The sequence below is a fragment of the Natrix helvetica genome (genome assembly GCF_964273705.1).
Source record: "Natrix helvetica genome assembly, chromosome: 3".
NCBI lineage: Eukaryota > Metazoa > Chordata > Lepidosauria > Squamata > Natricidae > Natrix > Natrix helvetica.
Window position 1 is genome coordinate 129,208,411 of NC_138549.1, and position 26,363 is coordinate 129,234,773.

The following is a 26,363-nucleotide window of genomic DNA, read 5'->3' on the forward strand; positions in this document are numbered from 1 at the left end:
GAGGTGAGAGGAGTTCCGATGATACAGATTCGCAAGAGCCGGAGGGAATGTCAGTTTGCAAGTAAATCGCTATACAATATTAGAAATGTTAGTTTGTGCAGAACAGTGTTGGGTATGCTTTGGTTAAACGTGGGATTGTGCCACTCTTGTGATTTACTGTCCAAACGGGCCAATAATGTAGACTTAGCAAGGAATGCTACATGTGACATTGCTACAGACAATGCTGAAAACCTGGTGTATTGTTTAATAGTTTAATTAATGAAAAGCGCTATAAGGAAACTTCATCATCATCCTCTTTCCCAGCCAGGTTAGAATTTTTCTTAATATTTGCAAATGTATTCAAGAACTTCCATAATATGCTCGCTGTTGTTTAGATTATATGCTAGTTTTTACATGTAAGAAATGCTTTGGCTTTTTTAGCTTTGGCTAAAAAGAAAATATGGTTTTCTGAACTTCAAAAGGAGGCATGGGTGCCATGTTAAATATATCTTTATTAAAAAGCTAGTATTGAAGCTTGACATTCCAAGTAACAGTCACACAAAGTATACATCTGTTCTGCCGGAATTAGTGTTTCTAATCAATTCTGGAACCATCAAGGCAAACAGAATCTGTTTTAGGATTCAGCTTAAGCCCGTTCTCTTCTGATGATACACTCACTGGTTCCAAACACTGGGCCAACTCAACAATCTCACTTAAGTACAGACAGTCCTCAGGGGAGTACAGATAGTCCTCATTTAGTGACCACAATTGATACCAGCAATTTAAGTGAAGTGGTTACTAAGCGAAAACGAGATTTTGCTTATGATCATACTTCAGCTTTCCTTTGCATTGCAGATCTTTGAATGTTGTAAACATGAAATATTTTATCATCATTGTAACCATGAACATGAGACAGTTGCTAAATAAGGACTATCTGTATGAATATGGTAGAAGTGTGATAGAATGAGGTGAAACTCACAGTTCAAAAAGTATGATAATCTAAACTAACTATTTGTGCTACAGGACCCAAAATCAGTACTTCTGAAAGCCAGTTACACTTTAAAATATACCAATCTAATTTGTTTTGGTTGTTCCAAGACTTTCTGAACAAATGACCATTTTGATTAGGATTTTGAGGCAGGTAGGAATAGAAGCAACTGTCAGCAAGTGACAGATATGGGACCTTTATTCAGACAAACAGCAAATAGCAATAACAATAGGACATAGACCGCTTAACAGTGCTGTACAGCCCCGGTTTACAGAGTCAGCATATTGTCCCCAACAGTTTGGGTCCTCATTTTACCCACCTTGGAAAGATGGAAGGCTGAGTCAAACTTGAGCCTGGTGAAATTCGAACTGTCAAATTGCAGGCAGCCAGCAGGCAGCAGAAGTAGCCTGCACTCTAACCACTGTGCCACCGTGGCTCATCAAGATCCTGAACTATTGTATTAGTTGTATCTAAGACCATTCAGACCATTCAGTAAGCAATGGACAAGATGATATTGCAAAGCTGACCTCTAAATTAGATAAGAAGGTTGTTAGCCTTCTTGATGTCTCCCTGATTTGAACCAAATCAAATATTGTGCTAAATTTAGTGGCAAAGATATTTGTTACAGCTTAAGCTTTCATTGGTAATGATTAAAGTATTTGTAATGAGCTCTTTTATACAGAATTCATTAACTCTCCCTTCCCAAGAATATTCCTATTGCTGTAATTTTCAGGGTCAACTAGATGTACTGGAAGCACGAAAATGATATTGGGACATTACAAAAACCAAAAACCTCATGTTGCTTAACTTAGACTATTGGGAGATTTCAACAGATTAGAGATAGAGATAGATAGAAAAAGATCTATATGGTCACTAGGAGTCAAAAACAATTTGATGACAGAAAAACTTAGACTGACCAAAAGGAGGAGTGAGGAAAGGAATAAAATACAATGAAATGTTTTTCATATGTTTTAAATAAAAAAATATATTCCCTTTTATAAAGTTGTATAATTTCTTTTGAGTTTACACTGATCTCCTCAGTGTTAAAAATAGGTATCTTTTCCAGTCCTGTGTAGTTTAAGAATCAGGACTAATAACTTTTGTATGAAAATCTGTGTATGCAAACTATTTGTGTTCCTAGTCCAAATTCCATGTTATACTTCTTTGGAAGCAGTTCAGTTAGCTCTTGAATTTAATATGCTAAATCTGTGTCTCAAAAAAATTAGCCTTTAAAAAAAATTGGACCATATGCTTAAAGTAGTCTAAGGATAGTGTTTCATTGAACCTTAGATTTATGCCATTCTCCATGACAGGAAGCGGAAGGTGCCATGGTTGGCCTGTTATCAATGCTGATTGGTCCATAGACAGATAAAGTGTTGCAGCCACGCCACTACTCCTTTTGCCCAGTTCCTCTCAGTCTATGGTCCGAATAGGCTGATAATTATTTTCTCTGGAATTAATTACTCAGGAATACTCTAAAATTGTTTTGGAATCTCAACTAAAATTTAAACAAATTAGCTATTAATTATCTAAATTGAATTTGGCCTTCAAAAAATTTTTGGATTAATTATTAACGCTGCGAACGATGAGAGGGGCGTTTATCGCATTTACCCTGTCGGGGTGCCGGATGGCCGGTCCAGCATTGGGATCTGGTTGCCCAAGATGATAAAGACTAACTTGAGGTTGGTGAGACTGGCTTAAATTTAGTTTTTCACCGGAGGCTCATGCGGCAGTAGCCTGGTGCTCAGGAAACACCACTAACCAATTTAACACCAGGAGGCATTTTCAGGCGAGCCAGGCAGCAGTTTTAAAGCGAGCCAACCAGCCACCGCTCCACAGTGACTAAAATAGTCTCGGATTGCCTCGATCGCCGCTGGCTTCTGAATAGGTCAGCTGACCACCACTGTTTTTAACAAAAGAAACTTAAAAAAGAGACTGCCAGAGCCATCTGATCCCGGAAGGACTGCCGAGCGCCAAAACTTGGCAGGCCGAGATTCCAATGATTGGAGAGTCAGGCGGCCATTTTAAAAGAGCTAAATTGTGGCAGCCATTTTGTTCAAGCTACGAGGCCAATGAATCCCCAGGCAGTTATTTCTTCTGGTGAAAAGCTGCACTGCAAGCCATGCCAGGGTAACAGTCGATCCGACTCACATATCAAAGACTTTTGAACTGAGCTAACTGTGAGTAACGGAGGGGGAAAATATGGCGGCTGCCAGGAATGCTGACCCAGTAGATAAACTGGCAGCCGGGCCTGATCCAGCTACTCAGGGGCCGGAGCATTGGTCGTTTAGTCCTAACACCAGGGCCACTAGCAGTAAGGAGGTAGTCTTACCCAACTTCTGTCCAGCTCCATCCCACGCAAGAGAGCGTCTCTGGCACAGGTTGGACATCCGGAGGGTGCTGAGAATTTACCTCAGACGAATGGCTCCGCTCCATAAGTCAGAAGTGTTGTTGATGCCACTCTGGGAGCTAGAGTCACCCAGATAACCAAAGGCCATTGGTTAAGGAGAACCATCTCCTTGGCCTACGAGACAAGGGGTAAGACTCCACCTCAGGGTATTACTGCACATTCAACTTGAAGTGCGGCTACCATGGTGGTATGGGAGACTAGAGTGCCATTTGAAGATATCTGTAGAGCAGCCTCTTGGGCATCCCCTACTTCCTTCATTTGTCACTATATGCTAGATGCTTCTGCGTCAGTTGAAGCATTCTTTGGACGCAGAGTGTTGCAGTGAGTAGTGGCTCCTACAGCCATTACGGATTCTTAACTACCTTTCCCACCCTGTGGACAGTAGCTTCAGTATGTCCCAACCGTAGCACCTCCCACTCCCTGTCATGAAGAACAAACGTTAGTGCTTACCTGAACATCGTTTCTTATGACTGAAGCGGGAGGTGCTACATCCCACCCTAGTTAGTTGTAGCAGGCTGACCAGGGAGGGGGTACCCTTGTTGTGAAGTCCTGTTATAGATCATCGTACTCCATGCGACCTCAAGGATCTGGGCAAAAGGAGTAGAGGTGTGGGTGCAACACTTTCTCTCAGTCTATGAACAAATCAGCACTGATAACAGCACCTCCCGCCCAGTCATGAGAAACGATGTTCAGGTAAGCACCAACATTTGTTTTCCCTTACATTCCTCAGGAGAGTCCTGAAACATAGAATCCAAAGGCTGGAAGGGACCTCAGAGGAGTGGGGTGGGAATGGAGATTTTACAGCAGGGGTGGCGAACACGCGGCTCGCGAGCCGCATGCGGCTCCCGGCCAAAATAAATGAGGCTCTTTGCCTCTTATCATTATTTAGTATACTGTGGCTCGGATCGCGCGCTAAACCCGGAAGTACGGTCGACGCGACAACGCTTGCCTGCGCTCCACCAGCTCGGCTTCCGTTCCCAGCCAAGCTGGTGGAGCGCAGGCAAGCGTCGTCGCGTCGACCGTACTTCCGGGTTTAGCGCCGAAAGGGAGCGCGCGATCCGAGCCTCCAGAAAGTCATTGTATCTTGTAAACCTTGCATTGAAGATAATAGGCAAGCTTTCATGTGAAATTGGCAGTATTCAAATATTGCAATTACACATTTGTATGATTGAACATCTAATACTGGCTGGGGAATTCTGGGAGTTGAAGTCCACCTATCTGAACATTGCTGAGAGTAAGAGATATTGCTCTATATTATTCCCTAATTTATTTAATCTCTATCTCCAACTTTTTTTCCCCGGAGCTGTGAATTAGTAAAACTTTGGACATCACTTTTGATTGTGTTTGCCTAACATATCTGAATGATTGATTTTGTGCCATCAAAGAGATGTGATGGCTCAGTGGTTAAAAGATTCTAAGCTTGTCAGCTGGAAAGCTGGCAGCCTGGCTTTGAGACTCAGGTGCCATGTGATGAGTGAGCTCCCGTCCTCACCCTTGCTCCTGCCCACCTAGCAGTTCAAAAGCATGCCAATGCAAGTAGATAAATAGGTACCACTTTTTATGGGAAAGTAACAAGTGTTCTGTGCACCTTGGCATATAAATCATGCTGGCCACATGACCACGGAAGTGTCTTTGGATAACATGGCTCTCTTGACTAAGAAATGGAGATAAGCATTGCCCCCTAGAGTCGGGCTCAACTGAAGAGGAGATGTCTTATTTTTACTTTTACCTATGTGCCAACAAGATGGGGTATACTTAGTATTCATATAGGTCATCCTTCTGCAGGGCACTCACACTCAGTTTGGTGTAATAATCCCACTGAGATTATCATCCCATCACTCCAACAAGGTAACAAAAAACACCTGACTGAGCATGTTATATTATGTGTTTAATATATTATTGTTAAAATTATATGCTTTTGTGTGAGTGTTTGTCTGTTTTGGCAGGTCACTGCGTGGTGTGGCTCTCTGACTCTCACAGTTTAAAATTTTGGCTCTTTTTGTCGAACTTGTTCGCCACCCCTGTTTTACAGTATCCTTCCCCTGCCATGCCCACTGTTAGATACTAGCTATAGTTATAATGGTTTCCACCAAGGTCCTCTGTTCCGGCGGGAACAGAGGTTTAATCTCAGTGGTTGAAGGGTCTGACAGCTTCCTATAAAAGGGCTGCTGTCAGATTCAACCTTCGCTGGATTGTACATACTTGCTCTGTTACAATAAAGAGCAATGTTGTTGCCTTTAGCCTGAGTTTGCCTTTCCATTACCCGATCTAACACCCAGCAAGCCACACTCACAAAACCAGTAGTAAAAAGTTTTGAATTCCACCATTGCATTAGATCACCCTAGTCAAATGGTTATCCATTTTCTTTTGTAAAAAGTTTTTTATTTTTATTGTCAAATTCATTCTTAGATATACTTTCTTATAATTGCTATTTAAGATTTGTCAATTCCTATCATTTTTCCGCCTGTATATTTACATTTTGATTTTATTTCCCCTCCCCCTAATTTAATCATGTGTCATCTGAGATATTTATTTCATGTTTTGTTCCTTTTTTTTTCTATCTTTTTTCAAGCCACTCATAAAATCGCCCCCATATCCTGTAGTACAGATTCCTCTTTGTCCTTTATTCTCAATGTCAACCTGTTCATTTCTGCACAGTCTAATATCTTCTTTATTACCTCCCCCTTCCGATGGGATTTTGTCTGCTTTCCAATTTTGTGCAAATACAATTCTAGTTGCTGTTATTATTTGTACAATCAAATATGAATCTTTTTTACTATATTTCTCTGGTAGAATACCCAATAAAAATACCTCTGGCTTAAACTCTACGAGTTGATGTATCATTTTCTCTAACCATGTTTGTATTTTAACCCAATAGTTTTTTGCATCCCTACACATACACTACATATGATAATATGTTCCTGGCAATTGGTGACATTTCCAACATTTAGGTGATTTATCCTTAAACATTTTTGCTAATCTTTCAAAGGTTATGTGCCATCTATAAAACATTTTATATAAATTCTCTTTGTATGCTGTCACCATTGTCAATTTATAATTCCTTTCCCATAGTTGTTGCCATTTTTCTAGTTCTATTGTCTATCCAAAGTTTTTTGTCCATCTTATCATTGTTTCTTTAACCTCTTCTTTTTCTAAATTTATTCTAAGTAGATAACTGTACAATTTTTAAATCATTTTTTCATCCGTTCCCATGAGTATCCTATCTAATTCTGAATTTTCCATATTAAAACCATACTCTTTAACATCTTTCTCATATTGTTGTCCAACCTATTAACAAAAATCCAACCCCGTATTGCCTCACTATGTTATTGATGGTTAACCTTTGCCATTAATTTTAATGTTTTTATATTTATGTTTTTATGCCTTTCTTAGCCGCCCAGAATCTCTTTGGATACTGAGATGGGTGGCATATAGTGAAGCCTCCTCTTCCCTGTAGAACTTCCTGCTACCTTGCTGGGGGAAGGGGAACAAAGAAAAATAGACCACTACACCCCCACTTCCCATTACAGTATGTCTCCAATGGCCCCTGCCTCCAGGGAGGAAGAGCTCACGTGTTGCCCCCCTTTGGTCAGCCATTCAAGTTGCTCCTTTGTCTTTCTTCATTCCCTATGATTCCATATATTCCACATTCCATATATAGCCTTATATTCTTTCCCTTCCCCTTATAATTCTCAGGAGAGCAGCAGTGAAGCCGCCTCATCCTCCTCTGCTTAGTCTTCCAGGGAACTGCTTGCCACTTTACTGGAGGAAGGGGAAACAAACCGAGGAAAAGCTGCACACCCACTTCCCATTCCAATGTTTCCCCAAGGAAGAGGGCTCACCTTTCAAACCCCCACCCACCCAGTCATCTCTACTTTGCCAGGAGGCATCCAAATAATTAGTCATTCTTCTCTCACTTGACTGCCATCACTGTTAAGAGATTTCAATTTGGCATCTTCGTTACAAAGCAATTAATGGCCATTCATCTGTTGGGACTTGCTACCATTCCTGTCAGGGAACTGACAGAGGGAAGCAAAAATGAGGGTGGACAGATTTTGGACACATTCTGTAAATTAGCCCACTTGAGGTATGTTGATTCAAAAAACGTTGCTCTGATGCACCATTTTACCCAATTTAAGGTTACAAAATATCAAACAGACATAACAGTTTTAATAGATTAAACAGCACCTTGAATTGCATTTAGAAAGAAACTGGGAGCTACTGCAGCTGGTGCAACAGGGGTGTAATAGATGAACCTAGGAGTGCCCAAAACTGTGCTGCTGCTGCATTTGGGACTTGTTATAGTTTCTGGATTGTCTTCAAGGACTGTTCCATTAATTATTATTATTAATTAGAGAATTTATATTGCCGCTTATTTGCACATGGCGACTCAAGGTGGCTTACAGAATATAAAACCCTATATAAAACAATAAAACTAATAAAAGTCATATAACGTAGACCATGTTATAATAATCCAATGGGAAGCAATCAAGACATCAGTGACCATGAACAAGGCCTCCCAATCTAGCCAAAGATGCAACTGGAACACAAGAATTTTCCTAGCAATGGCTGTTACCTGGTCATTGGGCAGGAGTTGTGGGTGTAGAAGGATCCTCAGATTGCATACCCTGTCCATCCAAGCAAGTGTCGCCTTGTCCAGAATCAAAACTGGCATGTCACCAGGCTCTGGGACTAGAAACCCTAAGCCACTCCATTTTGCCAGAGTTGAATCCAAATAAGCTCCTTCCTATCCAGACCCTCACAGCCTCCAGACACCGTCAGTACCTCAATAGGATCACTTGCCCAACCAGGGATGAGGTATAAGTATTATCACCATATTGATGATACTGTACCCCCTGCTAGCAAATGGCCTCACCCAAGATTTCAAATGGATGTTAAAAAGGAAAAGAGGCAGCTCTGAGACACCTCACATTGTAGGACCTAGAGTATGAACTCTTGTCTTCCCTGCAACTCCAAAAAACTGGCCCTGAAGAAAAGAGAATATTGCAAAATAGTGCCTCCCAAACCCAGCCCTTAAAGCCTGATCAGAAGGATACCAAGGTTAGCAGAGTCAATGACATTCACAACCTGAGAGATCCAGGCGGAGGTGGGCAGGATGGTTGTACCCAAGCCTTCCAGAGGTTATCGGCAAGCACAGCCAATGTCATCTCAGTATTGGACTTTGGCTTGAATCAGACTGAAAAGGATCCAGTTAATCAGCTTCATCCAGAACTCTCTGCAGCTGAGTTCCAATGTAATCTTCACTTTCCCCAAAAAAGAAAGCTGGAGACCGGACAAAAATGACTGAAACAGTTCATCCAATGGTATCTTAAGAAGGGTTCACATCACCTCGTCTTTCATAGTAGGCAGAATCATTTCCTCCCGCAAATAGCAACTACTTCTTGGACCCATCCACAAGCCACCTCCCAGGAAGCCTCAACTCTTAAGCGTGGGTCCAGAAAACAGTTGGCCAAACTACAGCCACAAGGAATTTGTCCACTTCCATAGGAACAAGATATGTCAATACCAGCAGTCAAGTGGAAAAATGCTATTAATGGAAGCAACAAAGCTTAAGTAAATAAAATGTCAATTTAGTCATCAGTGTTACTGCTATTTGTCTCACTCCTCACCACAGCTAGTGATGTCACAGATAAAATTATAACACTTCTTGAAAGAATAAACCATACCAGTAATATAAAATGTTAATGAAATCTTTATTATGTAACAGCACTTCAGTGCATTCTATCACCTATTAAAACACAGCTTCATTATGGCATTAAATGAAGTTTTAACCAATTCTCACACTGTTTAAAAATACATGTTATGGGGGGGGGCAGCAGTGGAAAAGTAAATAATATTACACAATACAAGGAAAATACTTGTCCTTAAATCTTGAATTTCCATGTTATTGCACTTTTCCTATATAATTGGTAAATTTGTTATCTTTCCTTTAACACCATAATACATCAGTTTTTTTAAAAAATAAAATAAAAAGTAGTACAAAATCTACAGTGGAACTATACAACTCTTTCATGTTTCATCTGCTCCTGATCAAGTGTAATAGTTGACCATCAATTTAACAGGCCTAAATGAAAATGGTAAAGAAATGCAGTGTTGTTTAGGTCCCTAAGGGAGTTTCATATGCAAATATGCTCTTCTCTCCCTGGAGAAAAATAAACCAATAATAATATTTTTAAAAGGATAACTTCTGACTAAGAGATAGTGGATATAGACAAAGCATTATATACATCTCTAAAAGAGCTCAGCACAAAAACACATTAAATAAAGAAGCAATACTGATGTTCCTCTCATTAAGTCTATCACTCTGGAAATAATAATAATAAGAAAATGATGATTCAAGTATCTCTCCTGACTTTCCAAATCCTGGTACCAGGAGGGGAAGGAACAGAAAAAAGAGCTAACAGAAAGGAAGTGCTTATAAAAACTGTTAAATGGTAGAGCTTGTTTTTTTAATTAGAAAAGCTAGAATAGTGTGCATTGCACAATCAAGCCATCAGCAATAGAAGTTTGAGGTGATACAAAAAAAAATGTCAGTTGCCACAATCCATGTAAATAGCAATGTGACTGGTAGGAGCAATGCACCAACAAGCTAAGGCTAGGACTTCAGCACTACAACAATCAGTCTTAATCTGAATTTAAGCCTTGCTTTATAAGCTAAAATGTAGCTCATGTAACTCCTATGTAGTGTTTGTCCAGAACTTGTAAGGCCAGTTCCCAAATCAAAACGGACTATCCAAGCAATGAAAAACTTCAAATAGTTTCACCTATGAAGCATCAATTACTAGCACCAATGTCAATAATTTGATCCTGCCAGCTCTAATTTCTGCAGTTACATCTGTTTTGTAAACTAGCTGGATTTCCTTTGATCTGCATACATAGCAAGCTAACCTTCTGGAGCACCTGCTTTAACCATTCAGTTGGTAGTAACATGTAAACCTTGCGTAGTACAGTTCAATAAATAAAGTATTCTGAGTATGGAATAATTGGGATAAAATTAACCAAGTTTTAATGGAAGCAGGGAGAGTAGTTATAGGCAATCATAACTGGGATATTTTAGAGAGATCTGATGCTATATTTTTGTCAAATCTCTTTGACTCTTAGTTTGACAGCTGGTATCATCCATCGCTATATTATGGATAATACCACATTTTGCTCCTATACCTTCATCTTTGAAAATATTTAGTGTTTACAATTTATGCTGCGTTTTTCATGCTACGGTAGTAATAATAACACTAGGAAAATTTTAATTACATGGGAAAACTTTATAATAAATGGACTGTATTCAATTCAATTCAAACCTAATGTATTTTACTAGCAGCATCTTTAGGAACAAAAACATTCATCTGTTTTTTGCCGCTATGACATCTGTTTATGGAGGCTGATAACAGCACAAATAAAAATAAATTCCCAGCAGAAAAGTGCATTCATGTTTTATACTGAGAAGTGATACAGCCAATTTTATGTCAATGGGGAAGACAGCTCCAAAAGAGCATGGTTTGACAACTATTATTTTTTAAAGGCACAAGATAAACAGTGAAAAAGTAGCTGATTGGTAAAAGCTATACACAACGTGTTCAATAACAGCTTCATTTTATATTACATAAACTATTTTTATACTTCCAAAAATACTGACCAAGGTGCTCCTAATTCTAAACGAGGTCACTAGCCACCACAGCACAAACAAAAGATAAAATAATACTGTCAAGTGACTGGAATGATCGTCCAAAAATATGTCTATGGCAATATTAGAACTTCTTATTCAAGAAAAGGTGCTTTTGTGTAATGATCACAGCTATGGCTGCCTATTTTGGTAAATTTGCCAAATGCTACAATTTTTGGACAGAAGTTCCAAAACAACTTTAGACTGCAACAGAACAATAAATGCAACTAAGTAAGAAGCAGTCATTTTAAAAGCATGATATCTTATTTTATTGCACACACACAAAGGTTTATTTTGGTATTGAGTAACACTGTGGGGCTACTTTTGTTCTTAGTGATCTACATAAGTAGGGTTAAGAGGCCCTGTTTCTGCTTTGTACAAGAGAAGGTGCCTCCTAGAAAAAAATGGTGATTAGGTTTGCACAGCACACAGGTTGTCCTATGACACTGGGACCAGCATATGTCTCCTGGTGTACAGATGAAGGAAAATGGTATTTCTCATTCTCCAAACAGCTGAGGGAACACTGGTAGTTGGTCCCATTCTATATCCATGCCAGAAACACTGCATTTCAGCCTATACGTTCTTAAAATTATTGTGCTATGAAACGAAATTGTGTATAAACAAATGAAAAGGAATGTTTGTGTTGGAGTATGTAAATTACATGGGAAATATTAAATGATAAAGCCCAAAGAAGAAAATGATGGTCAGACACATCCATAGAAAAGTGACAGGTTTCTCTTAAATAGTCTTCAAAGGAATGACTTAAAAATACAAAGCTAACAAAATCTTTTAAAATAGCCAGTTGACATTAAGAGTTTAAAACAGTCATTGCCTTTCTTTAGATTCAAAGGGAAAAAAGAAAAGCAAAATCTGCCATGATTAAAAACATTTGGTTGTCCATTGGGTACAGACAATAGTTGTTACTTGTCTTTTTATTTCAATATATCAACAACCTTTGGGTGAAGTATTGTCTTAAAGTTTGTAAAGTAATGGTAATAATAAAATCAGGCCATTGTCACCTATTTGTCAATTTCCCCAAAAGTAATTTGGTTCATAAATGACAGTGAGCTTATACTTTGGGATATTCTTGCAGTGAGACTTTCCCATTATGAGCTTTTATCCCATTGTGCAAACAATAACAAGATATTATCAAAAGTCCAAATTAGTTCACAGCTCTCTGCATTGCAAAAATTAGAAGACTACCCTCCCTTTGGAAGAGACACCATCTTATTTCTTCCAATCATCCACATTCATATGTGTAACATTCAGAAAGGCTGATGTACATGCATCTAGTTAGCAGGAACTGTAGCTTAAGATGCAGTTGCATTGACTGCCAGACTTCCCAACTTAACAGTGCTTTCTGCCTTCACCTGAATGGATAAGTAAAACCCCTTACAGACTAAGGTCTAAGTTCCCAGGCTCCTAAATTTATTTTTAAGAAAGAAGGAAGCACTGTCAAGCTACATTAGTAGTGTGTATTGAAAACAGAAGTCTCTGGCTAGTATATAAAGGTGGGATTTCAATAATCTCACCTGAACCCTTAATTTTTGTCTGGTTTGTCCCAGACAGCCACTGAGTTGTCAGTGGCAAAGTGGTGACCCAGGTTCTTACATAACTGAACAAATTCACAATATCTTCAAGTGGAATCATCGAGTCCTTTGTTTAACTGCTCAGAGTACAATTTGCAAAGTCTATCCATTATTCCTTGCAACATAGGTTGGACGATGCCCAAGAGAGGGCGCTGAGAAGAGTCTCCATCCCAACAGGCTTCCATCAACTGCCAACATTCCTCATCAAAAATGGGAAGACGTTCAGGGCGAACACCTAAAAGAGAATAAAGAATGTGATGACGTAATAAAGGTGCAAAGCTAATCCTTTGATGTATATCAACTTTCATTACAATGGTAAAAATTGCAGCAGTTTTCTTCTGTTATTTCTAGAAATAAATTTCATCCAAGGTTTTATAATAAAAGGCTTTGAGATAATAAATTATTTAGGATTCGTGGAAATCTGGATGGAGAATAAAAGACTGAGGTTCAACGATAACAAAACTGAGTGGCTGTGGTTTTGGGAGCTACTGTGTTCTAGAGAGCTTCCACTGTTAATCCTGGACTGGGTTGCACTTCCCCAGAAAACTAATGCAGAATGTCAAAGTCCTTTACTCTTGTGGCTCCTGCTCAGAGAGCAAGTGGCAGCCATTGTTAGTAGGACCTTTGCACAAATTCATCTTCCGTACCAACTCTTCCTATTTCTGGGTTAGGAGGTCTTACTCTCGGTCACCTCTCACCTGGCTATGACAATATGCTCTACATGGGGCTGCCCTTGAAGACCTCTAGGAAGTTTCGGTTAGGCAAAACTGCAGCAATACAAGTTGTTAAACATATAGCTTAGTTGGCCTGTGTAACACTGCCACCTTTGACTTGCATTTCTGGGTACAATCCAAATTGCTGGTGGTTATCTATAAAGACCTACATGGCACAATATTTGACTGCCCTATGAATAACATTTCCCTGCTCCCAAAATTCAGGTGGCCCTGATCCTATCAGGTTTTAGTTTTTTTTCTCCCTCAGGCATCTATATTTTAGATGTCCATTTTAGTATATGCTATGTGAGGTGTTTATTTATTTATTTATTAGATTGGTGTGCCACCCATGTCATCTATTTACCCCAGTGGTGTCAGTTTTTATTGATTCTTACTTGTATTTTGATGTTTTTAATCCTCTATTAGCAGCTCAGATTTGTTTGACAAGTAACTAACCATAAACATTGGGAGAAAGAGAAAAACATAAACAAACATTATGAATATTCTCAAGTATGTATGAATAAAGACTTACACAAGTAGTCTACTTAAAATTACAGTAACAATTTGCATAGACAGAATGCAAAAAGAAACAGAATTTTCCTAGTGCATAGAAATGTATACATAGATTTATACATACAGCTGCTGATGCTCTCATTAAGTAGCCTATTTCAGTGTTATATTGTACATATTAGTGGACCATTTACATGAGTAAATGTTACTGTGATTCACTTTTAATATATTTTATTTCATATTTAGCACATGTATCCCTGTCTATATCTCTGTCTTCAGAAACATGACACCGCTGTCATCCTGAACATGCAACAGAAGCAAATCTCTCTGGCCATTGTACAGATATACAGGATAGTATTTAGGAATGGCAATCTAAACCCTATCTAATGTCAGGCACAAGCGACTAGATCCAAATGTGTAGGGTTAAAGCTAACTATTTTATTGTATTCTGCCTGTAACACAGGAATCTCTCCAAACTGCTTATTTCCTTTGGAAACAAATAAATGATGTTCCCTGGAGCTTGGTGGAGGGAGGGGGGGGGGGAGAGGTTAGTCCTGGATCTTAAGGCTAATTTCCTGCTTTATTCCTCTTCCCTGTCTGTTTGGCATTTTCCAACACTTCAGAATGCTTCAGATTCAAAGTTCCTGAGGAACTGGATGCCAGGAGGAACCATGAGGTTTGAATGACATTTCCCTCATTTTCTAAAGAGAAATTTATGTGGCTTATCTGAATTATTCCCAAATTTAGGGTCCTGATGGAAGGTTGAAAGACCAACAGGTAGCATTATCAAGAAATGCAAGAACATTCTATTACTCCAGCATTGTTTAAAACATTTTACAGATTTACAAACTTGGTACAAATTTCTAGAAGAATGATAAAACAATCTACATGGTTTGTTCCTATAAACATCAAAACACTAAGATGAAGTATACAATATTATATGACATATTGAAAGTTGCCATCATATTGAGTGCTATGGAGTCTTCTGTTCCATTCTTTGTGTTTGTTAAAATAGGCTTCTATTAAGGTAACATAAGTTGTATAAGTTGATGTAAGGAAAGAGTTCCCCATACTTAAAAATACTTACCCACTAATCTTTTTCTGTGGACTTCATTCACATTCTGAAACACTATGAGGGCCAAATCTGGTCACGTTAGGAAATTCTATGTATTCACCATCATTTCACAATTTGATATAATTTATTTGTGTTGCAACTATGCCTACCTCTTCGTACATTGTTCCAAAGATGATCCTTGCTTGCACATCTCTCAAAAGCCTCTGGTAATTTCACATGTCCTGAACAGATGTACCAGAATAGGATGCCAAATGCGTACACATCCACAGAGTTATCATATTTCCCTACGAAATATGAACAAGAAATATTGGTTGAAATCTACTTACATGTATTCATCCTCCACTACTAGATACTCTAGTAGGGCAAGAGCAGCACAAAGAATGGAGGCTGGCACAAACCATTCTATCACAAATGTGACAACTTGGCCCACACACATATTTAAATATTTTTATATTGCTCTCTTGGATCAAGTAATAATCAGCCAATCAGAAATGCTCTTTTTTAGAGCTGAAGCACTAACTGCACTGATCATGTGATTTCATGGATTTGTATACTGAGAATCTACATACCATATTCAGAGATATAAATCATATAATATTCTGGCTATAAAGTAGGAAACATTTCCTCCAAAAATGTTCAGCTGAACCAGAAACCATGAAATGTTACACTGAAGTACAAATTGGTTTATTACAGTGCTGGAAGTAAAGACAAGCCTAAAGAGAGATGGAGCTACAGACCATATTTATAGACTTTTGCAAATTAGAATTTATATGGGATTGGATTTGGCAACCAGGTATTTCATTGAATATAACCAACCATGTGCCCAGTAAAATGAGAAAGACTGTTGGGGTATAACTATGAGGTAAAGGGAGAAGACTACAAAGATGGAGGTAGGTAGTAGCCTGAAAGTACAAAAAGAAGTATTTTGTGAACATAGTTTATTTTTAATGAATTACTTTGCTTTCCTAGCATTCTGCATTCCTTAGCCTTCTAAATGACTAAGCAGTGTAGTTTTCCCAAGAAAGCATTTTTATAATGAGATAGTTGCCTACTTTGATGCTGGTTAACTGAGTCAGTGTTTTCCCTGGGAGAACTGCATTTGGGTTAAGAGCTTTGAACTTGCCCTCCCCCCCCAACTCCTTATACCCACAGTATTCACAAACAGATAGTTGGAACACGATGAAAATTAGATTAACAATACTATTCAGGGATTATATTTTCACAGTCTGATGCATTGCTAACATTAAACTCTTTCATAATTGTACCAGGGATTACCCCATCTTGGAGATAGCATCCATGATTGGGTTGACCTCATCTGCGCACCCAATTATTTCATTCATTTAGTAGTTTTAGAGAGCAAAGGAGAGAATCTCTCTAGTGGCCCCAAATTATGAAATTTTGTTGTTCTTGAAATTAATTCCTTTTTAAAAAGTTTTGCAAGACTGAGATCTATGAAACACAAAGTTAAATTGTTTGACTTCTCCTTATCATAAACACATGAACTTTCCTGAAAGAAACAATACTTTTTCTGGTTTTCTTGGATGCAGACTATTTTACTGAGATTTGACTTCATGTCTAACAATCAATAAGATTTTCAAGGTAAATTCACCTGTGAAGAGTTCAGGAGCCATATGTATAGGTGTCCCAACAATACTTCCAGACATCATTGCTTCAGGTTTACAAAATCCCAGGTCAGTGATTTTAGCTCTATTGTTTTTATCAAGCTATAAAGAATATAAAATGTAACATACAATGACTGTACAACACACAATACAATGATTATCAAAAACATCCTGTTATCAAATCTCTTTATTAAGCAGCTAGAAACAATCCCTATTTTCAAAAGTGTATTTGCTGAACAACATTAACGAAGTCTTATACTTTGTCCAGTGGCATTAGATACATAGTTGTAGAAATAATTAGCTAGGATATTTTTTTAAAGTAGCCATCATTGTTGTTCCTATTATAATCTAATCTAGATCAGATCACATTTGATACTGGAGCTTCTGCTTTTATTAACTACATAGAGTCTCATACCTCAATAAGTTATTCAAAGAAAATTTAACACAGGGTGATATAGAGTTGTAATCTTAACCATTGATTAGATAGAATTTTCTTATGAAACAAAACAAGTATCATATCAAATGCATTCAATTTTACTACTAGTACAACCAAAAAGATAAATTGATTTAGATATTGGAGAGCCATGAATAGCAGCATTAAAATCTACATTCAACCATGGACATTTATTGGTTGACGATAGCCTAGTCACTGTCTCTGTACTCAATCTACCAAAGAGTGTTATGGGGGGGAATGAATGAAGGAGCTCTATGGATCTTCCTTGGGAGAAAATAATAAATTAATAAATAAAAGCATCAGGTAAATTTGATACAATTGTGTTTATTTTGCATGAAAGAGATTGTGGGCTGTTACTCTTCCTGAGGAAACTGGATATAGTGATAGTTTATTGATTACTTAGTTATATCACATACTGGTTATTGCAACATGTTCATAGTTTCTCTTAATGATTATATTACAAATTGTAATTGCAATTACCCAGTGCAAAATGCAGATATCACAAATCTGAAAAGGTTACCATCTGCTTATTGGTCACAAAATGGTATTAACCTTTAAAAAAATAGGATAGGGTACCGTGTTTCCCCGAAAATACGACAGGATCTTATATTTTTTTGACCCACGAAATATGGTCTTCGACTTATTAAAGGGGAGGGCTTATTATTTTTGGGTTGCCAGGCGGCTGCTCCCTTGCGACTGGGTTCCCGAAGAGCTGGACACAGCCTCAGGGTCAAATGGCTGTGTTGCGATGTCATAGCAGCAACACAGCAGCCATGAGGTGACCAAGCTCGCAAGCAGCCGCCCGGCAACCCCCCTTTCCAGCCATGCAGAGCCCCATTCACTCACCTAGGGGCATTCCGAAGGCACTGAGCCGCGGGAGGCAGAGGGCGGTGAACAGGCGCTTGCGTTGTTTGGTGCCTTCCGGGTACTGCTAGGTCGGTCAGCGGCGCTGTACCCGGCTGGAAAGGGGGGTTGCCGGGCGGCTGTTCGCGAGCTTGGCCACCTCATGTCTGCTGTGTTGCTGCTGTGACAGCGCAACACAGCCATTCGACCCTATGGCTGTGCCCGGCTCTTCGGGAGCCCGCTTGCAAGAGAGCAGCTGCCCAGCAACTCCCCCTCTTCAGCTGGGCACAGTGCCGCTGACCGACCTAGTGGTACCTCGAAAGCACCAAGCAACGTGAGTGCCTTTGCCCCCACCTCACTCCCGTGGCTTGGCGCCTTCGAGATACAGCTAGGTCGGTGAGCGGTGCTCTGCCTGGCCGGACGGGGGGATTGTCCAGGGGGCTTATTTTCGGGGCTGGACTTATATTTTTGCCCACGTGAAAAATGTGGCAAGGCTTTAGTTTCAGGACATTTAGTTTCGGGGAAACACGGTATCTATCTATCTATCTATCTATCTATCTATCTATCTATCTATCTATCTATCTATCATCTATCTATCTATCTATCTATCTATCTATCTATCATCTATCTATCTATCATCTATCTATCTATCAATCATCTATCTATCTATCTATCATCTATCTATCTATCTATCTATCTATCTATCTATCTATCTATCTATCTATCTATCTATCTATCATCTATCTAAATGTTATATCTCCAGTTATGACTTTGTCTAGGGATTAAGATCTATAGGAAAGGTCCACCATCACGGGGTGCTCTTATCTGAAAAGAGTAGAGTATTTTCATTATGGAATGCATTTCCTTAGAAATTATATTTAGCTCTCTCTCTCTCTCAGCTTTTATAAAATCTGTAAAAGTTCATTTCTTCCACCAGATTTTAAACGTTAATCATTTTCATATTATATTCAATTAATAAATATTGTATTAATTGTTTTAATCACTTGAAAACCAGAGATTTTCTGTTTAGCATGAAGGTCAACAGTGTTAGGAAATTACCTCTCTTGTTCTTTAATTTTCTATATATAGAAAACGTACGTTTTTTGCTTCAGCAGAATAAGATGACCTTCCTCCATTTTACAATCACAATCATTTCTATTTGTGTATTTGTAAAAGCAGAGGCATCTTTTTAGAGAATGACTTAAATAAAGCTCTTATTTTACCTATTGATGTTTAACTTCACTTGAGCAAAGGATATAAAATTACAGCCACAAAGCTATCTCTTACCAGTACATTTTTAAGTTTGATGTCTCTATGAACAAGCCCCTGGCTATGAAGAAAACGGATCCCTTCAACTACATCCAGTGCAATCTGTAATCTTGTCTCCAGTGTCAAACCAGCCTAAAACAAAAGAAAACTTCCTTTTATCAATCTTTTAATGTGATTAGTAGTTCCAAGTATTAAGAAGTGAATCTTGTATATGTCGAGAGATTTTCTCAGGAAAAAGTTCCTTGGAGAAATGGTTCCTCTTAGAAGATTAGTTGAAAAGGTCACAGCATAGTTCTGCTTGTTCAATTCTATTTCATTCTGCTAGGCTGAATATGAGAATACTTACTGGAATACACACACACACACAAACATACACACGGAAATCTATATTTGTAATAAAAGGAGGAAGGAAAACGTTTCAAAGGCAGCCCAATGAGAACTCAGCATTCTCAAAGCCATCTGAAGCAACTGAATATTGAGCATGGCAACTGAATAAGTTAGAATTAATTGTTCTTTTGGAATCCCTGAGACAATAGTGTGGGGAAAATTACGGTCTCCTCCTTGCGCTTAGCAGAAAGTTCCAGAGATAAGAAAGAAAGGCATTTTCCCCCCTCTGTATTCCGTTTCTCAATATAATAATATCTATTTAGCAAAATGTGGTGGGGAAATATTGAAACTAGCAAATAAAAATACTGCTTTTTCACTCCTGACATGAGATCTAAATAGCATTATTAAATGCCCATTTCCTTATTGGCTAGACATAAGCAGGAAACACAGAGGTGCTAACCTAATGTGATGTAATCTAATATAAATTAAACCAAATCATACCATCAGAATCACATTTTTGGGTGGAAAATGGAAATGGTTACCACACTAGTCACATAGGCATTTCATTTTCTTTAAAACAGTATTTCCTGTTTTTTTAAAAAAGTTTCTCCTTACCTTTAATCCAGTATAGAGATCTCTGTGTAACTGTTCCATTATCAGTAGAACAGCAATGCTGGAACCTCCTCCATAACTGTAATCTATCACGGATCCATGAAGGTCTACCAACCGCTCATGCTTTGGCAGTGACCTAGACGATGTGTCAAAATAAGACCCAAGTGGTCATTCTGCCTATTCCGATTTCTTAGAAAAAGACAATTACTATCAAAAGAAGCAAAGCAGTTTTTCTAATCTAGAACATTTCAAAATTATTATTTTTTAACCTATACTTCTGGAAATATGCACTTAGTTTAAAATATTGTTTTTAATCAGTGTTAAGATAAAAAGATTACAGATAAATATTCTAACTATGAAAATATGCAAACTGTAGCAAATCTGCTAAAAGATGTAATGCCTCTTTTTGCCAAGTTCTATTGATTTGATATAAATAGTCCTCGAGATGAGACCATAATGGGTCTGGTTCATTAGTCACGTCACGACAGACGTTAAATGAAATGGGCTCACCTACTGACCCTCACTCCCTGCTCTTCTTGATGTGGCCATTAAATGAACAATCAGGTCATTACATGGAGCATAAGGGAGGTGAGGGAGGCTTTTGTAGGCCTAGTGCAAGCCAAGGTCCACCTACCCCAGACTCCCAAAGTCTCCCCCATCCTCCTGAGACACCTTATGCTCCTCTTCTCATCCACTGGGTCCCCACAGGCCTTTTCTCACTCCCTCCATGACCCCACAGGCCTTAGACTTAATTCCTACCTTTCCAGGACAAACACTTTCCTCATCACTAACCTTTTGAAGAGCTCAGAGGCCTTTCAGAGACTGGAACGGATTGCTTCATTGTGCAGCCATGTGGCATTATGGCATGATTCTGGAAGCAGCAACAATATTTACAGCTATCAAAGTGTAATTCAGCTACTGGAAATATGGTGGCCACCTCCTGAATCATGAAGTGGAGGGACAAAATGGCCTTCGCTAATGTATTCTGCTTTTTGGAAACCTCTGGGGCATTCTGATATCACTGCCACTTTCAGAATCATGCTTTGCGGCCAATGCATAAACTGCTCTGTTTTGCTGCCTTAACGCACACAGTCTGTACAGTTGGAATGGGGAGGAGAGAGGCAGGGAGTTCCTGAAACGTACCTGCGATCAATGTTAAGGGTGAATTAGTCCAGGGCACTGCAGTGGCCATAACTTCAAAACTAGGCTGTATGTAGAGGGTCTGTCATAACTTCAAATATCCATTAAGTTACTTTTCATATCTCAAGGACTATCTGTAGTTTGGCAGGCTTCCTGTTCATTAACAACAAAATGTAATTGTACCCACCTCATATAGTGAAATTCCAGTGCAAGATCATTCCAATGCTTCTCATCTGGTGGAACGACAGATTTGAGCGCACATGGGAAGTGTCCCCCCCAGGCATTACATAGGTACACCACTCCATATTGCCCTCGGCCCAATTCACGTCCTAGTTTTGGTTTGCCTGAAACAAATATTAACTTTATCAGAGTAAAGCATTTTCTATGGTCCTTTTTGATAGTATGTATTTTTCAAGTTTTATTAACTCTATTAACTTTAATCCTATGACTATGCTATTAATTAATTGTATAAGTTCAATAATACAATGAATTTCTTCATTGTATAATGTATACAATTTATAATACCATACTGAATCAGATTTAGTCAAATATTATATTGATATAATGTAAAAGATATCTGTTTCCTGGCTGCTGCCATATTATTTGCTTTGAATTTTAAATGTATCTCCTGTTTTATCAAGTCAGGCTGTATTTTTAGATTTATTACATTTTCAGTAGCTGCTCTGTAACTTAGTAAAACTATATCAAGCTATATGTACAATATTTCAGCTCTTTTTCTTGCCTTCACTATTATTTTCAGGTCTTAGGACAGTAAAGTACTAGTATTAAGTCTAGAGTTATCCTTTTACAAACTAAAGAGATCTTTTGGTTGCACAATGCAGCCTACTAAAGGAAGAGAGATTAAGTGATGTTTCTGATTTCTGCCAGTACCCTTCCAGAATTTATTTTTAGATGAAACAGTAGACTGCAGAAAAAAGCACAATCTCCTCAATCCTGTAGAAAGAAACCTAAGAGTTAAAGTTTCATTAATAAACACTATATATTCGAAACTAAGCATTTTATTTGCTGCTCGTTCTACCTATGTTTCTTAATGCAAATGAAATTAAGTTTGTATTTAAAAGTAAATTCCTAATTTTAATTTCAAAGCAATCAATTTTAATTTATTAAGAATTAAAAATGTAAAACATTTAAAACCTTATTTTCTGGTCACTTGATTTGGGGGCAATTGTTGTCATAAGAATAAGCTACAGGTACATAACTTATTCTACCTGCAACTTCCACCTAATCACACAGTTGATTTATTTTTCTTCAATCTTTTCAAACATTAAAGAATTGTGTTCTGTTAATGTTGCTTTATACTATGTCTACTAAGTTATACTGAAGTTTTGACTCTGTCTTTGACTCCAATTGTGTAGCTCATCTGAATGCTATATACTGTCCTCAACTTACGAATGGTCGCTTAGCCACCATTTGAAGTACTGATGGACCTACCTGAGGAGTATGTACAACCTGCATTCAAAATTCTGTTCAGGGTCCCATGCGGTCCCATGATCACACTTCAGGCACTTATCAACCAGGCTGCATTTATGGCTATTTGGAGAGTCCTACAATCATGTAACCACATTTTACAACCGTATTTCCTTCTAGTTTTTGGCAAACCCATGACCATAGTGATCCATTGGTTCGCTTAATGACTGCCCCCCCCCCAAAAAAAAGATGGTAAAATTGGACCTTTCATATGACTGACCCATTTTACAACCATCACAAGTTACAATCATGATGGGCAGGCTCTTTATTAAGGGACTTAGTTGCTCAACACAAATAGCTACCACTGGCAAACATAGATTAAAGCAACTATGCAAACCGTGGGCTCACCTTAGATCACAATTTGGGATATGGTTTATTTAAACCATATGATTACTAATTGCAAGAATGCTATTATCGTGAGCCATGGTGCTGCAGTGATTAGAATGCAGTACTGCAGGCTACTTCTGCTGACAGCCAGCTGCCTGCTATTCGGCAGATCGACTCTGACTGGCTGAAGGTTGACTCAGCCTTCCATCCTTCAGAGTTCGATAAAATGAGGACTCAGATTGTTGGGAGCAGTATGCTGACTCTGCAAATTGCTTAGAAGGGCTGTAAAGCACTGTGAAGCTGTATATAAGTCTAAGTGCTATTGCTATTATTGTCTAGATTTAGAATTAAAACATTAGCCTTCTAAATTATGATGACCTATAACTTTTCCAATCATTTCAGTCACTATGCGTACATAATATAATTGAAGCACCATCTACTTGTAAAATTGAAAATATTGCAGGAGAAAATGAAGCCAAGGCATTAATAAATAACAAAAGAGACGTGGCAATGCTCACCATATAACAAAACATCTTGCAAGGACCTGCTTTCCAGTGACAGACGGGCAAGGCGAGGGGCATGGTCCTTCCGCACCTTCAACCAAAGATCTTCTGTTTTTTCAAGCCTACCTGAATGGCCAGCCTCTAGCTAATACAAAATTGATAAAATATAAGTACATCTGTGCCATCCTTTGGATAATATCCAGATAGATTACTGACACATTATTCTACTTCTTTCCATTTTAAAAAATTAAATAGGACATGTCAAAAATATTTTTCTTCGCTGCTGCTATAACTTCAGTCACTGAAAGAATGTTTGTAACTTGAGGACTATCTATAACAGTGATGGCGAACCTATGGCACGCGTGCCACAGGTGGCATGTGGAGCCATTTGTCAGGGCATGCAAAGCTGAGTTCACCCTTTTCTAAAGCCATTTTTCGCCCTCCCCAGGCTCCAGAGGGTTTATAGGAGCCTGGGGAGGGCAAAAAGAGCCTCCTCCCTCCCCCGGAGGCCCTCTGGAGGCTTCATGAGCTTCCCTGACACCTTCGGAGCGCTCAAAACAACTCTCTAAGCAAACCAGAAGTGACTTCCGGTTTGCTCGGAGGGTCGTTTTGAGCGCTCCGAAGGCATCAGGGGAGTCTCCGGACAGTCCCTGAAGCCTTCGGAACACTTAAAATGACCCTCCGAGCAAACCAGAAATGACTTCTGGTTTGCTCGGAGGGTCATTTTGAGCACTCCGAAGGCATCAGGGAAGCCTCTGAACAGGTCCCTGAAGCCTTCGGAGCGCTCAAAACGACCCTCTGAGCAAACCGGAGGGTCGTTTTGAGCACTCCAAAGGTTTCAGGGACCGTCCGGAGGCTTCCCTGACGCCTCTGGAGGGCGTCCGGGGGGGCGGGGGAGGCTGTTTTCGCCCTCCCCAGGCTCCTATAAAGACTATGCAGCCTGGGGAGGGTGAAAAAAGCATGTAAAATTGGGGGTCACGCCTGTAGTGCGCGCATGCGCACTGGGGGGGTCGCGCATTGCATTATGGGTGTGGCACGCCTGCACACGCTCCCCCTGCGCTCCCCCCACTTATGGCACGTGAGTCAAAAAAGGTTCACCATCGCTGATCTATACAGTAATTATCCCTTGAGCAGGAAATCATAAGCAGCAGCATCTGCTGTTTTCAGTTTGATTTCCAGCTTCTGCCCATGTCTAACAATTGTAACTAGTTTATCTACTCTTTTAATGTAGCTCTAGATTCAATGCATAATATCAAATGCAACAATGTTTATTCCTCAGTAATATTTAAGAGTTGGCAAATGATCACTACGGTATCATCACTTCCATTTCACCCATTTTAATGGCTAGAATAGCTGTAACACAATGCAGTCCTCCAGTTCAATGGAATTAGCACAGTTGTGTTTTTATAGCTGTATCTATAAAAGGACAATGAGAGATAAAATGGTATCCAAATGTTCTTTCCATTGCCAAAGAGTAAAGAGATAAGCAATAGATATTCATATTATTTGAAAATTTGAGATTAAATTTGCTAATTTATATTCCTTGCGGTTCCTTTTACATCAAACTGACCTGTCGCAAAGAAGCAGCAAAAGCTTCATGAGAGCTATTTAGCCTTGTTCGGAACTGGCTGCAGATGCTCTTTGCCAATCTGGATGCGCTAAGACTCTCAATGGCATCCTGAGCTATCTCCCTTTTCCACTCCCTGGTGATAGCAGGTGGGCTCACCCAAGAGATCCGTTGTATTATCTAAAGAAGAAAAAAATACATGTATCTTATTGTTAGAACTCAAGTATTAAAGTGCTGCTTTCATCTTAGCCAACATTAACTTTGGATCTGGCAAGCACAAATAAATTAGGATAATGGATGAGACTAGATGTTATTGTTGTTGTTATATGCTGTTATATCCAACACACTTGCCATATTTTATCTCTGCATTTTTAAAATCAATTGTCTTCTATTCCAACATAAGATGCCTCTGAATCTTAATTCATAATAGAAGTAGCTATTTTCCAACTCTGCAGATAATGATATGAATTAATAGAAGACAATGTACTTAGGATAAATTTCATTAGAATGAATCAATGCTATTAAAATATTTAATACCTGCTTGATCTGTTCCCACAGCATCCGTGATACTGTTGAACCAGAGTGAAAAGTAACTTCTACGTGGTAGGCTGCATTCAATATCTGCAAACAGAAAACAGATTAATTATATACCTGCAAATTGAAATAACTTCCACTATTTTTAAAGAACTGTATATCTTGTGAACAGCTTCATAAATAAATTGCAATAAATCGATTCTTTGTGCCAAAAAGCAAACTGTTTTAGTCTGTGTATGAATTCAGTCCATTCCCAATTTACCCAAGGGGCAGAACAGCCTGAATTTAAGGCAACCCAGAGGACATGAAGATCAAAACAATATGCATACATAATCTTGTACATTGCCCAACTTCCTTAATATGTCAATTAGAATTGCCAGCTCCAATTGAAATCAATTCTGCAGATTAACTGCTCACCCAACTGTATTATGCTGCAAACATAGCATGCATACAAATACAATGGCAAGAGGCCACACTTTAAAAAAAATCAATAAGATTGATTTTACTCAATATTAACTAATTGCTCATTAAATGTGATGCACCCATATGTACAATTAATTGGTCACAATCTACACACACGTGCATAATTCTCTCATACACAAATGTTCACACAGAATAAGTCTGAAGAAATCTGGATTTGGTAAGCATCATCTATAAATACTCAGCGTCAGATTCCATTAAATCTAGTGGCTCATATCCCCAGGTAAGTATGTATAGACTTATTGTTATGTA

General features: G+C 38.7%; 1 protein-coding gene and 1 long non-coding RNA gene across 5 annotated transcripts in view; one reads left to right on the plus strand and one right to left on the minus strand.

Annotated features, from left to right (window-relative positions):
• Positions 1–90: 90 nt before the first annotated feature.
• LOC309390206 lies at positions 91–16,595 on the plus strand. The gene is made up of 3 exons (XR_014175087.1): positions 91–307; positions 12,775–12,962; positions 16,493–16,595. It is a non-coding gene; the product is annotated as an uncharacterized lncRNA (long non-coding RNA).
• Positions 11,304–26,363, minus strand: part of DSTYK (dual serine/threonine and tyrosine protein kinase) — a 48,764-nt gene continuing 33,704 nt past the window's right edge. Inside the window, exons 5-14 of one of the 4 annotated variants that reach the window (XM_081949336.1) lie at positions 25,635–25,718; positions 25,101–25,277; positions 23,546–23,675; positions 21,400–21,556; positions 20,076–20,208; positions 19,152–19,265; positions 16,555–16,669; positions 15,105–15,229; positions 13,756–13,811; positions 12,745–12,882 (exon numbers count right to left, since the gene is read on the minus strand). In XM_081949336.1, the coding sequence (XP_081805462.1) occupies positions 13,791–13,811; positions 15,105–15,229; positions 16,555–16,669; positions 19,152–19,265; positions 20,076–20,208; positions 21,400–21,556; positions 23,546–23,675; positions 25,101–25,277; positions 25,635–25,718 (1,056 nt within the window). In that variant the 3' untranslated portion in view covers positions 12,745–12,882; positions 13,756–13,790. Of the gene's footprint in view, positions 12,883–13,755; positions 13,812–15,094; positions 15,230–16,554; positions 16,670–19,151; positions 19,266–20,075; positions 20,209–21,399; positions 21,557–23,545; positions 23,676–25,100; positions 25,278–25,634; positions 25,719–26,363 lie in introns of all 4 variants that reach the window. The other 3 variants (XM_081949335.1, XM_081949333.1, XM_081949334.1) reach the window with 3 other exon arrangements.